The sequence below is a fragment of the Phoxinus phoxinus genome, assembly GCF_949152265.1.
Source record: "Phoxinus phoxinus genome assembly, chromosome: 13".
NCBI lineage: Eukaryota > Metazoa > Chordata > Actinopteri > Cypriniformes > Leuciscidae > Phoxinus > Phoxinus phoxinus.
Window position 1 is genome coordinate 3,196,810 of NC_136888.1, and position 12,280 is coordinate 3,209,089.

Sequence of the window (12,280 nt, forward strand, 5' to 3'; positions counted from 1 at the left end):
TAGATGCATGAAACAAAGAAAGCTGCCAGGGCAGAACCCTGACAAGTCCTTTCAGTTTCGGTTTTCAATCCGATCAGGCGTTTACATGTTCTCTTGATCGGATTAGAAAAGGAATAAACCCCCCTTTCAATTCGATCGACATCTCATACGGATCGAGCTCAGTCGGATCAATTAAGGTGTTTACATGAAGGCTTTTCAGTCCGATTGAGCCGTCAATCTGATTACTAACGGATTATTTGGTTGCATGTAAACGTAGCCACTGACAGTTCTGTGTTTGACCCGAGTGAGGGACTGGTCTCCGGCATCTAAGTCCGTTCAGCCTTCTTGTGCTTGTCGCCACTATTTAGGCAGCTATTCCCTCAGTGTAGCGGAGTAGGAACTGATTCCCTAAAGTGTCTTTGGACACAGTGCGAGTTCCCATTTGAAAGGGAACAGCTCAGGTTACGCATGTAACAATGGTTCCCTGAGAAGGGGAACAAGACACTGCGTCTCGCTGCTATGCTTCAGGCATACCTGGTCACGTCTCCTTCAGCCAGAGAAGTTGTTGACGTGTACTTCAGTTGCCCTCTTGTACTCGATCGCACACGTAGCCACATCACATGACATTGTTGCGTTTGATTCAAGTGCTTCAGACACCGGTCACGCCCAGTGTCTTCGGGCGCAGTGTCTCGTTCCCCTTCTCAGGGAACCATTGTTACATGCGTAACCTGAGAAGGTTTTTAGATTTTGTACGTTTTCTGAAACACAAACAGCTGACAACTAACAAACTATGGTTGGAAAGTAACACTTAAAATTTGAAAAGCCAAAACTGCAAATGCTTGTATAGCGTTTCCCAAAACTTTATGTTCTCAGTTGGGCAATGCCCATTAAACCAGTAATTATTTTTGATAAAATATGCACATGACTTCAACAAACATACATCATTCCAAGTGAAATAACATTGAAGTAATATTAAATATTGCAGGTATTGAGAAAGCTTTTCATGCACCTAGGAGCTTTTTCACCATGTAGCCAGGCATACTGTACAGAAAAATGCCCAGCATTGCTAATACCAACAGAACCAGCACAATTTTGATGACCAGCCACCTGTACTGGTTGCAGATGAGATGGCGGATGGCCTTTAGCGGGCTAAGGAACCACAGCATTGTAATGTCAGGGCGGCTGGTGGGACAAAACCATTGAACAAGCTTTTAAAAATTGTGAACATAGACAATTTTTTACATGTTTGTCTTATTGATGACATGCACTTTTTGCAGGTTCAATTTCAAAGCAATAATTAACATGCTTTCATGTGTAATGGTGCTCATGCATGGACTGGAAGGAAGTGTGCAAGAGTTGGTGTTCAGCAAAACCTGAGTGTTGAATCTCTAATGGAGAACAAAGATGCCTGTTCAATCTATGCTTACAGATGGATTTTAAGTAGCCTGTTTATTGCAAAATGTTGAATTAACAGTAATTGCGCTTAAAGATAATTCACGGTTGGATTGGTTCGGGTAAAGGTGCAGAAAATGTACCATGAAAAGATTTTCGACAACTGTTAAATAAAATACACGTTTAGTTATTTTTAAAATTGTTTATTTTATAGTAGTTTATAGTAGCAGCCAAAGCACACAACAACGCATCTTTCAGTGAAGAAATAACTTCCAGCAATCTGATAAACCCAGAAACGAATGAATTGATATAAAAAAAAAACATTGGATATGCAGATAAAAGGCAACTATGTTTTTAGATTTTTTATGTTTTCTGAAACACAAACCACTAACAACTATGGATGGAAAGTAACACTTAAAATTTGAAAAGCTCAAACTGCAAATGCTTCTATAGTGTTTCAAAAAGTTTTACTTTATGTTCTCAGTTGGGCTTTTCCCATTAAACCAGTATTGATTTTTAACCAAAAAATACATATATAAGTATGCATATGACTTCAACAAACACGTACATCATTCCAAGGGAAATAACATTAAAGTAATATCAAATATAGCAGGCATGGTGAAAGCTTTTCAAGCACCTAGGAGCTTTTTCACCAAGTAACCTGGCATATTGTACAGAAACAAGCCCAGCAATGCTATTATCAACAGAACCAGAACAATTTTGATGACCAGCCACTTGTATTGGTTGCAGATGAGATGGCGGATGGCCTTAAACGGGCTAAGGAACCACAGCATTGTAATGTCAGGGCGGCTGGTGGGAGAAAACCATTGAACAAGCTTTTAAAAATTGTAAACATAGACAATTTTGACATGTTTGTCTCATTGGTGACATGCACTTTTGGCAGATTCAAAGCAATAATTAAAATGCCTTCATGTTTAATGTTCCACATTAGTGCTCATGCATGGACTCAAGTGTGCAAGAGTTGCTGTTCAACAAAACCTGAGTGTTGAAGCTTTAATGGAGAACAAAGATGGCTGTTCAATCTATGCTTACAGGTGGAGTTTAAACGGGCCTGTTTATGGCTAAATATTAAATAGACAGGAATTGCGCTTAGAGATAATTCACGATTGGATTGGTTCTCGAGTATAGGTGCAGAATGTAGCATGAAAAGGGGCAAGATTCTTGCCAACGGATACTAAATGAAATGCATGTTTAGTTTTTATGTTATCATTATTATTGATTTATTTAAAGCACACAATAACTTCCAACAATCTGATAACCCCAGAAACGAACGAATTGATATAAAAAAACATTTTACATCAGACTTGGATATGCAGAGAAATGGGACATCTACATTTGTTTAGATTTTGTAAGTTTTCTGAAACACACACAGCTAACAACTATGGATGGAAAGTAACACTCAAAATTTGAAAAGCCAAAAACTGCAAATGCTTTTATAGCATTTCCCAAAAAAATGCAACGGTCTCCTTTCAGCGTTTGATGAACTTTATGTTCTCAGTTGGGATTTACCTATTAAACCAGTAATGCTTTTTAACAAAATAAGTATGCATATGACTTCAACAAACAAATACATCATTCCAGGTGAAATAGTGTTGAAGTAATATCCAATATTGCTGGCATTGAAAAAGCTTTTCATGCACCTAGAAGCTTTTTCACCATGTAGCCTGGCATACTGTACAGAAACAAGCCTAGCATTGCTAATATCAACAGCGCCACCACAATTTTGATGACCAGCCACTTGTATTGGTTGCAGACGAGATGGCGGATTGCCTTTAGCGGGCTAAGGAACCACAGGAAGGTTGTGTCAGGGCGGCTGGTGGGACAAAGAAACACTCATGATACAAATCTGCGGCACAGCAGAGGGTGAACGTTAGCTGTCAGAATTATTACGGATTTATTCTCTATTTAGTCAGACGTGCGTAACGAGGATATACTATTTATATTATTATAATGTTTATGTAAATAGCATTATGTTAACACAGACTGCTCCACTTGAAATGTTCAATTCACTTACCGTGATTTAAGCACATCAAGGCCTGGTTTCACAGACAGGGTTTTAAGGAATTAGGCTTTAGTTTAATTAGGACATTTTAGTAGCTTTTATAAAGGTGCCTTAGAAAAAAAACATTACTGGTGTGGAATCTTGAGATGAAACAATGGCACTGATATATTTCAAGATATGGCAATGCAAGTTCTCAATGCAACAGCTCAAACATGCAGGTTTAGGTTTAAACCTTGTCTGTGAAACCAGAGGCAAATGTTTTCTTTGGAAGATATTTATAATTTGTTTAATTTCTTACTGTTGGAAAAAAACAGATTATTAACGTTGTCCACACGTTTAGAGTCATAGGAAAAATAAGCAGATATTTGTTTTACAACAAATTTTATGAAAGGTATTAATGACAGGAGAAATTCCCTTTAAATCAGGATATGCAAAGCCTTATTTTTGGCTTTATGGCATTTATTTATTTTTTTATTAGAAATGTATTCTTCAATTAATCCTGGAAGCAGGAAAACATGAATCTAACATATACACCAATGAGCCAAAACATTATGACCACCTGTCTAACATGCTGTTAGCTGGCAAAACAGCGCCGACCCGCGAGACGTAGACTCTCACAGAGCCCTGAAGGAGTCCTGTGGTCTCTGGCTGCAGATCCTCCGAGTCATGTAGGTTGTGTGTGAGGTGGAGACGCCAGAGATCGAGCTTGAAGGTCCAGCACATCCCACTGATGCTCGGTTGGATTGAGATCGGGGGAGTTTGGATGCCAGGGAAACACCTTGAACTCTTCATCATGTTCCTCAATCCATTCCTGATCAATGTGTGCAGTGTGACGGTGCATTATTCTGCTGAAAGATTATTCCCACTTCCACCAGGAACACCAGTGTCATGAAGGGTTGGACCTGCTCTGCAACAATCTTTAGGTATATGGCAATTTACGTCCACATGACGTCCCAGCAGAACATTGTTCAGAGCATCACACTCCCTCCAGCAGCTCGTCATTATCCCACAGTGATCCTGGTGCCGTCATTTACCAAGAGAAAATGGCACACACGTCCACATGATGTAAAAGAAAACTGGAATCATCGGACCCAGACGACCTTCTTCCGCTGCTTCAAGGTCCAGTTCCGACGCTCTCGTTCCCATTGTAGGGGTTTCAATGGTGGACGGGCTCATCATTGGCATTCTGATCGGCCTGCGGCTACGCATGTGTTGTGATATTCCTCCCATAACCATCCTTAAAATCTTGTGACTTGTGCCGCAGTAGACCTTCAGTTTGCTCAGATCAGACGGGATAGCCTTCATTGCCCTTCGTTGAGCCTTGGACACTCAACACCCTGTTGACGATTTGTGTTTGTTCCTGGACACTGTTGGTAAACTCTCACCACTGCTGACCGGGATCAACACACACGCCTCGCCGTTTCAGAGATACTCTGACACAGTCGTCTCGCCATAACAATCTAGGCCTTGTTGAAGTTGCTCAGGTCTTTATTCCTGCCCATTTATCCTCTATCCAACATGTTGATGACGAGAACCGATTGTTTGCTGACCATCTAATCCAGGGATCACCAAACTCGGTCCTGGAGGGCCGCTGTCCTGCAGAGTTTAGCTCCAACCCCAATTAAACACACCTGAACCAGCTAATCAAGGTCTCACTGGGCATACTAGAAACTTTCAGGCAGGTGTGTTGGACCTGGTTGGAGCTAAACTCTGCAGGACAGCGGCCCTCCAAGACCGAGTTTGGTGACCCCTGATCTAATCTAACCAGACCTTAATATATGGCCTTGTTAGGAGATGATCAACGATATTCGCTTCACCTGTGATGGGTCATAATGTTTTGGCTCAATATAGCAAAATAAGTAAAAATCCATCAAACCTTTGCAATTGCAAACTCTTAAGGACTGTTTTTTTGGGCTGTTTTAAAAAGTATTTATTTTAAAATATTATATGATAGAATGTTTTCAGTATTATAAATAAATGTTTGAAAGTAATGCATTATGTGTAGTTCAACAAACAAGATGTTTTTAGTGAAAGTGAAAAATTGTCTGTAGCAAATGACTGCAATATTGAAGGTAGATGTAAAAGTTGGTGTAAATGCTGCTCTTACTTTGGTTTCTCTAGAGGCTCTGGTTCATTGCGTCCATCACCAACAGGACTCTTCTCGGCCTCGTCACCTGTCAGCAGGTGAAGCTCTGCTTCTACTTTTCCCTTAAAGGATAAAAAAAACATTAAACTAAACATCAGAGCTGAGTAAACTGAGTAAACAAGTGCACACTGGTGGTTTAGGAGTGACATTTTATCATTCACAGGGTTAGATCATGTAAAAAAGTAATTTACTCAGTCATGTGTTTACAAAGCAAGATATTCTGAAGAATGTTCAAAGCACAGTTGGAAGATTTTTACTACCAAGCTCCAAAAATGTTCAAAAAGCACCATGAAAGTATCATTACAGTAGTCATATATGATTTGCATTTTTGTTCAGAATGTCGTGCATCATGCAACTGAGTTTGAACATGCAGAAATGTAAGATTTGGAATTTTAAAGCATGGAGGGTAGAATTTTTCAGTTTTGGTTTGGAAAAAAAGGAATATTCCACATATAGTAGTCATACTTAATGAGTAATCTACCAGCCATCTACCAACTGATCATCCTTCAGCCAATGAACTTTCCTTCATTTAAATAGTCTAGTGCTAGTGAGTGTCACTGTAAGTTCACTGTGTTCACATCACTTTGACCCTCCTCCTTCCCTAGCACCACCTGTCGGTCTATATCTGTTTTCGGGGATTCATGAGCCCCTTTCACACAGCGTGTTGATCCAGGGAAATTGCCGTATAATAGCTAGAGTGCCTTCTGTGTGAACGCAAACACGTCCCGGGATTGATGCCGGGATCAGGGCCTAGTAACTTTGCCAGGATCAGTCCCGGAACACACCCTGTTTGAACAAAAGCCAGGACGTATGCCGTAAGGGGTATTTTGTTGCTCTTAGAAAAAAGTTTGTGTTCGTCATCAACAAAGAAAGAACAAAAAAATGTCTGCAAACTATGAAGCAGAGAACAGGGAGCTCCTTACTATCCGCGCTGAAGCTGAGATCATTCGCCAGCTTTGTGGAACGATGCTTTAGTGTACGACCGAATCCGGAAAAAAATGCTCGAGCGTGGTTTCTCGAGATCAAAAGCACAGATCATTACAATGGAAAGAGCAATAGCGGAAGATTAGACTGGCCTTTCTACAACACATCCTGACGTGACATGTCTTTACGGGATGTGTGAACGCACTCACAGATTCCGGAAAAACACTGGCAGTGTGAATGAACCAAAATCAAACAAACAATCTCTGTGTGAAAGGGGCTATGCATGTCCGTTTGTGCAGCTGCATTTTAGATCCTCACTGACACATGTTTGTGTATGTCTTGGTGTAACAGACGTATGCCAGTAAGAGGTGTGCGAGTAAACCACTCCCATGGCTTCAAGAGGCGTGCTGGCGACTAGCCACCCATGCTGGAAACCTCGGGTCGAGTAGGATCAGTTACATTGGCATACACACTGAATTTTCAGCATCATTATTCCAGTCTTCAGTTTCACTTGATCCTTTAGAAATCATTATAATATGCTATAATATTTGACGCTCAGTTGATTTACAAAGTTTAAACCAGCAGGTGCCACACCCACGTTGCAAGTGCTTCGGAAAAGTGAATCATTTTGCGAAGCAATTGGTTCAATTGACTCAAAAGTTTTGAAAAGCTTTGTTTCGCTTATCACATTATTTGCAGGTCACTTACTGTAATTTCCATCTCATCATTTTCATCACGGGCCACAAACGGCCACCAGCCTTTAATTCTCTTCTGTTTGAAGAGGTTGACCATGGGCATATCTTGCTCATTTATGACCATGTCAATGGAGCACTGCTTCGCTGTCTTTGCACCTCGAGGAAATCGATTCAGGTCAAGTTCGATTGCACCTGAAACAAAAAGCAAACACACATGTGACTGTATGAATGAAGGCCATTAAGACTTAGCCTGAATCTAAAATGACTTTACAAAGTAAAACACAACAGCACACCCAAAAAGTCGTCTGCAGAGAAATGATCCGCGTCCCACACTTGCAAATTCAGGCGGGCAGGAATTTTATACTCAGTCTCATCCCAAGAAAACATGGACTCTTTCTTTGAGATGACGATCTTCTCTTCGGCCTGTAGGTAGTCGAATGGATAAACAAAGCGCCAGTTGAAATTGCCCTCTCCGGTCAGCGAGTGATAGTGGACGTCTGTGTCCTGCTTGTCTTCTTGTTGGCCTTTCAGCCATCTGTTGGTCACAAATTGCATAGTGATGGTACAGTTAGTTGGTACCCTTGTTATCACTTAAGAGATATGATCTTTCAGATATAAACATGTTAGAATTGTGACATATAAACTAGGAATTGCAAGAAAAGCCATCCGTGAATACCACAGCATGCCTGGACACTTGTTCTAGGGGAACTCCTGTCCGTAGAAATGAAGGGTCCGACCACGGGCTGAATGTGGGGTGACGTACACTCGGTACGCGCCCATCTCGGGACTTGGCCAGTGCTGAAGCAGTCTCATATGTAGCAATCCGTGCAGCGTTACTGCGGCTGTGGATGCCATATGCCCCAGGAGCCTCTGAAAAAGTTTAAGTGGGACCGCTGTCCTGCTCTTGATTGAATTCAAGCAGTTCAACACTGACCAGACAAGTTTCTCTGTGAGTCGCGCTGTCTGGTTAACCGAGTCCAACTCCATACCAAGAAAAGTGGTCCTCTACACATGGGAGAGTGTGCACTTTCCCCAGTTGACCCAAAGTCCCAACAGGCTGAGGTGACTGAGCACCATGTCCCTGTGTTTGCACAACTGATCCCGAGACTGAGCCAGAATCAGCCTGTCGTCGAGATAGTTGAGGATGCGAACGCCACGTTCTCTGAGCGGAACAATGGCTGCCTCTGCGACCTTCACAAAAGACGCAAGGCGACAAGGACAGCCCAAAGGGTATGACCTTGTACTGATATGCTCGACCCTCGAACGCAAAGCGGAGAAACAGTCTGTGTCAAGGGACAATCGAGAAAACTGCTGCACTTTTCCACAGCTTTGCCAAAGAGGCCTGCCTGGCAGACGGGGGCGTTGAGGAAACAAATATTGTCTGGCTCACTCATATCTGCCTTGTTCATCTACAGGTGTCGCTCTTGGACCACTAACATGGACATCACGCTACCCAGGGAGAGTGCAGTGACTTTTCGTCGCCCGTGGGGAGAGGTCCGCCACTGTATGCAGTTCCTGCATAACCCCTGGGTCGGAACTACCCTCGTGCAAATTCTTGAGCGCTTTGGCCTGGTAGACCTGCAGGAGCGCCATGGCATGCAGGGCGGAGGCAGCTTCTCCACAGGCTGAGTAAGCCTGGTCCGCTAGAGCGAACTTACACTGACTCGGCAACACTGCCACACCCAAAGGGGTCCGTGCAGCTAAATCTTCATCCCCAGAGTACATTAGCTTAACCTACGATGCAGCGACCGAAATTTGATCATCTGGTGGAGTCCCAAAATAAACTACTGGCACCCCCATGGAGGGGCCCGAGGAGGTTGACTCGGCGGGGAAGTCCTCACTGTGATCCTCAGGTCACCAAGGCTATTAACCGAAGTAGGCTTCTTCTGGCCAGAAGAAGAACTAAAACGCTGCGATGGTCATGTTCCCACAGTGAGAACATGAGTCATCCATGAATGCTACCTCAGCGTGCCTATAGCCCAAGCATGTGATGCAGCGATCATGACCGTCAGCCGGAGTCAGACATCGACAGCATCCAAAAAAACGAGGTCTGAATGACATCTTGAAAAAGACGTTGGGTCAGACTGTGTTAGCTCTTTTAGAAAGTTGCTATTGGTGCCGAAGCCTGTGTGGGCACTCAATTCAAAATTCTGACTTTATTTTTCACAATGAGCTTTTTTCTCACAATTCTGACTTTATTTATCGCAATTTACTTTTTTTTTTTTTATTCTGACTTACTATATCACAATCAACTTTTTTCGCACTGACTTTATTTCTTCCAATTGAAAAAAAAGCATAGAAGAATAGCAAGAAATAATGTCAGAATCATGAGCTAAAAAGCCACAGTTAGCTCTTTTTTTTATTTCATGGTGGAAACAAGCGTTCATAATATATACTGTACATAGCAACAAGTGATATCAGTGAAAAAGATCCCGTACCCTCTAACAAATATGTCACTTGATTTTTCTCCTGTGAAAATGTCATCGTCCTCCAGAACAACTTCATCTGTGTTCCACACGATCACCCTGAGCTCGAATCTGTCAATGACAAAAAGGTATGTTTAGTATGCAATGTTCATCTGTATTTGGCCAAAAGCTTTCACCAAGTGGTTCCTACTTTTTTGGCTTCCTAGGTGAAATATCAATAGCGGGTCCAGGTGCAGGCATATCCTTCGGGAACATGTCCACCCACATCTCAATTCTCCCCTACATCACAAGCACTCATATTCACTAACGGCTCATTATCACCATTTCGTTATCTGACAGTGGTGCTTTTGGGACATTATTCCTGACCTGCTCAATCCCAGGTTTATCAGGATTCAGGAGAGGCCTCGTCTCCACATGCTCTGGAACCAGCTTACAGCCTATCCGTGGTATATCTTCCCAGTGTTTTAGTACAGCAAGAGCCAGGTGCTCATCCGTCTGTTTCTTCAGTCCTGCCGTAGAAAAGTATGTGCATTTGTTCTGATGTGCTGCTCTCCGATGGGAACTCAGCTATTTAGAAGACCACCCTTATACTTGTTCCCTTTCGAAATGCTTTGTGAGAATGTACATACCATTTTCATCCTCAATTTCAGTTGGTCCCGTGTAAACTCTGTTTGCCACTTTGACTCTTCCTCCCGGGCCGAACTGGGGCGGATCCATTTTTCCATCTTTGCAGAGTTTGCTAAGGATTTGCGTTGGCTTCAGTGGGTCCCTCCACACATTATAGCCATGACTAAAAGAAACCGTTGGAAAAGTTTTGGAAAAGTCATTTTTTTAAGCAATATTTAGGGGTTATTTATAAATTTTATTTGAGTAAATTTAGAATATTAATTTAAACTAAATGGAAATGATGAAAAAAAGTTTACGATTTTTATATTTAATTTCAAGTAAGGAAAATGTTACATGCAGTTACAGTCTTAATTTATATACTGAACACCAGGGTTTTTATCGTTAACAAACTATTTTAAGAAGTCATTACTTGAAATAATGGGAGAAAACATAAAAAAGTAACTAATTTGATTTCAGCTGATTGCAACATTTCTCATTTTCATTTAGTTTAACGTAATGTACTAAAGTAACTAAAACTGAAATAAAAGTTAGGAATACACCGAAATCAAAATTGAAAAACAAAAATGGAGGAGAGAGAACGAGCAAGAGGGAGATTTGAAGAAAGACTGTAGAAAGAGAGATGGCTGAAAGACATTACAAAAGAGAAAAGCTCATTAGAATATCACTGGGGAAAAAAGGGTTATGATCAGGAAAGAGCTTTAGGACCCATGTTAATATCAGAAAAGCTTTCCAGCGCTGGAGATAGCGAAGCGGGAAGGCCTGAAAACGGTTGCTTTGATCCCGCGCCACACGTAAAGTAACACTGGTTTTGAGTATTATTGTTCGTCTGAAACTGCTGTGCTGTTGGCAACTAACATCCAACTCTTGTTTGTATTTACTCTTGTGTATGTTTGTAAATTTTTTGTGCTTCATTGTCGTTCGTTCGTCATCATTCTTCGCTTTATTTTTCGTGAAGCTTTATTTTTGTGTGTGTTTCTGCTACAATAAATAGACATCTCTCTCTCTCTCTCTCTCTCTCTCTCTCTCACTCTCTCTCTCTCTCTCTCTCTATATATATATATATATATATATATATATCAATGATAACTGAGAGATGGACAAAAAAATTTCCTCAAAAAGGTTATGCTATGTCATATTTTACATTTACAGTTCAATTCAACAATTCAACCTCCATTGCAAATCAGGTTTATCAGGCAAAATGTACAGACTTTCAGCTGTTTGCAATGAACAAATCAAACAAAAGTTATGGAAATAGTTCAAGACAACAAGAGTTTTTAAAGGTTTCCCTAAATTCAATTGAAAATGCAACTTTTAACAACTTCTGCAGTCTCAAAATGATTCAGTCCTTTCATGGCAAGCATCTTTATTACTTAGTAGAACACCTTTTGCTGTTCTGACCTGCTGCAAACGAGATGCACAACCAGACAGCAGCTTCTGCAGCGTTTCTGAGGAATCTTAGCCCGTTTCTCATGAGCAATGGTCTCCAGTTCAGTTATATTCTTGTGTTTGTGTGCTGCAACCGCCGCCTTCAAATCCCACCAGAGATTTTCTAAGGGGTTCAAGTCAGGTGACTGTGATGCCACTGTAGAGTCTTCCAGGACTTCTTCTGAAACCAAGACTTTGTGGAATCATTGTCCTGTTGGAAGGTTCAATGACACCCAAGCTTCAGCTTCCTCACTGACGTCATGGCGCTTTCTCCTAGGATTTTTCTGATACTTCAATGAATCCATCTTGCCTTCCACACGCTGCAGGTTTCCAGTGCCAGATGATATCCACAAGCTCCACATGCTGAACTGTAGACAGTGTTCTTTTCAGCATATGCTTCACTCTTCTTAGTCCAGACATACCGCTGATCCATAGGGCCAAAAAGTTTCATTGCTTCACAGAACAGAATCCCAAAATGTCTGTGGCGTATTTATATGATTTTGAGCAGTTTTCTTGTGCTTTTGGGTCATTAGTGGTGTAAGTCTTGTAGTTCTGGCATGGAAACCGCATGCGTTTAGTACACCCTTTACTGTGCAGCTGAAACCTCAGTGCCTGTTGCCACTAAGTTTTGCTGCAGGTCTTT

General features: G+C 41.5%; 1 protein-coding gene across 1 annotated transcript in view; it reads right to left on the bottom strand.

Annotated features, from left to right (window-relative positions):
• Positions 1-2,040: 2,040 nt before the first annotated feature.
• The window catches only part of LOC307009086 (otoferlin), a 47,557-nt gene continuing 37,317 nt past the window's right edge, over positions 2,041-12,280 (bottom strand). Inside the window, exons 35-42 of the mRNA XM_079632504.1 lie at positions 10,215-10,375; positions 9,952-10,094; positions 9,776-9,864; positions 9,598-9,696; positions 7,453-7,694; positions 7,173-7,351; positions 5,502-5,602; positions 2,041-3,205 (exon numbers count right to left, since the gene is read on the bottom strand). Coding sequence (XP_079488630.1) covers positions 3,025-3,205; positions 5,502-5,602; positions 7,173-7,351; positions 7,453-7,694; positions 9,598-9,696; positions 9,776-9,864; positions 9,952-10,094; positions 10,215-10,375 — 1,195 coding nt within the window. The 3' untranslated portion in view covers positions 2,041-3,024. The remainder of the gene's footprint in view (positions 3,206-5,501; positions 5,603-7,172; positions 7,352-7,452; positions 7,695-9,597; positions 9,697-9,775; positions 9,865-9,951; positions 10,095-10,214; positions 10,376-12,280) is intronic.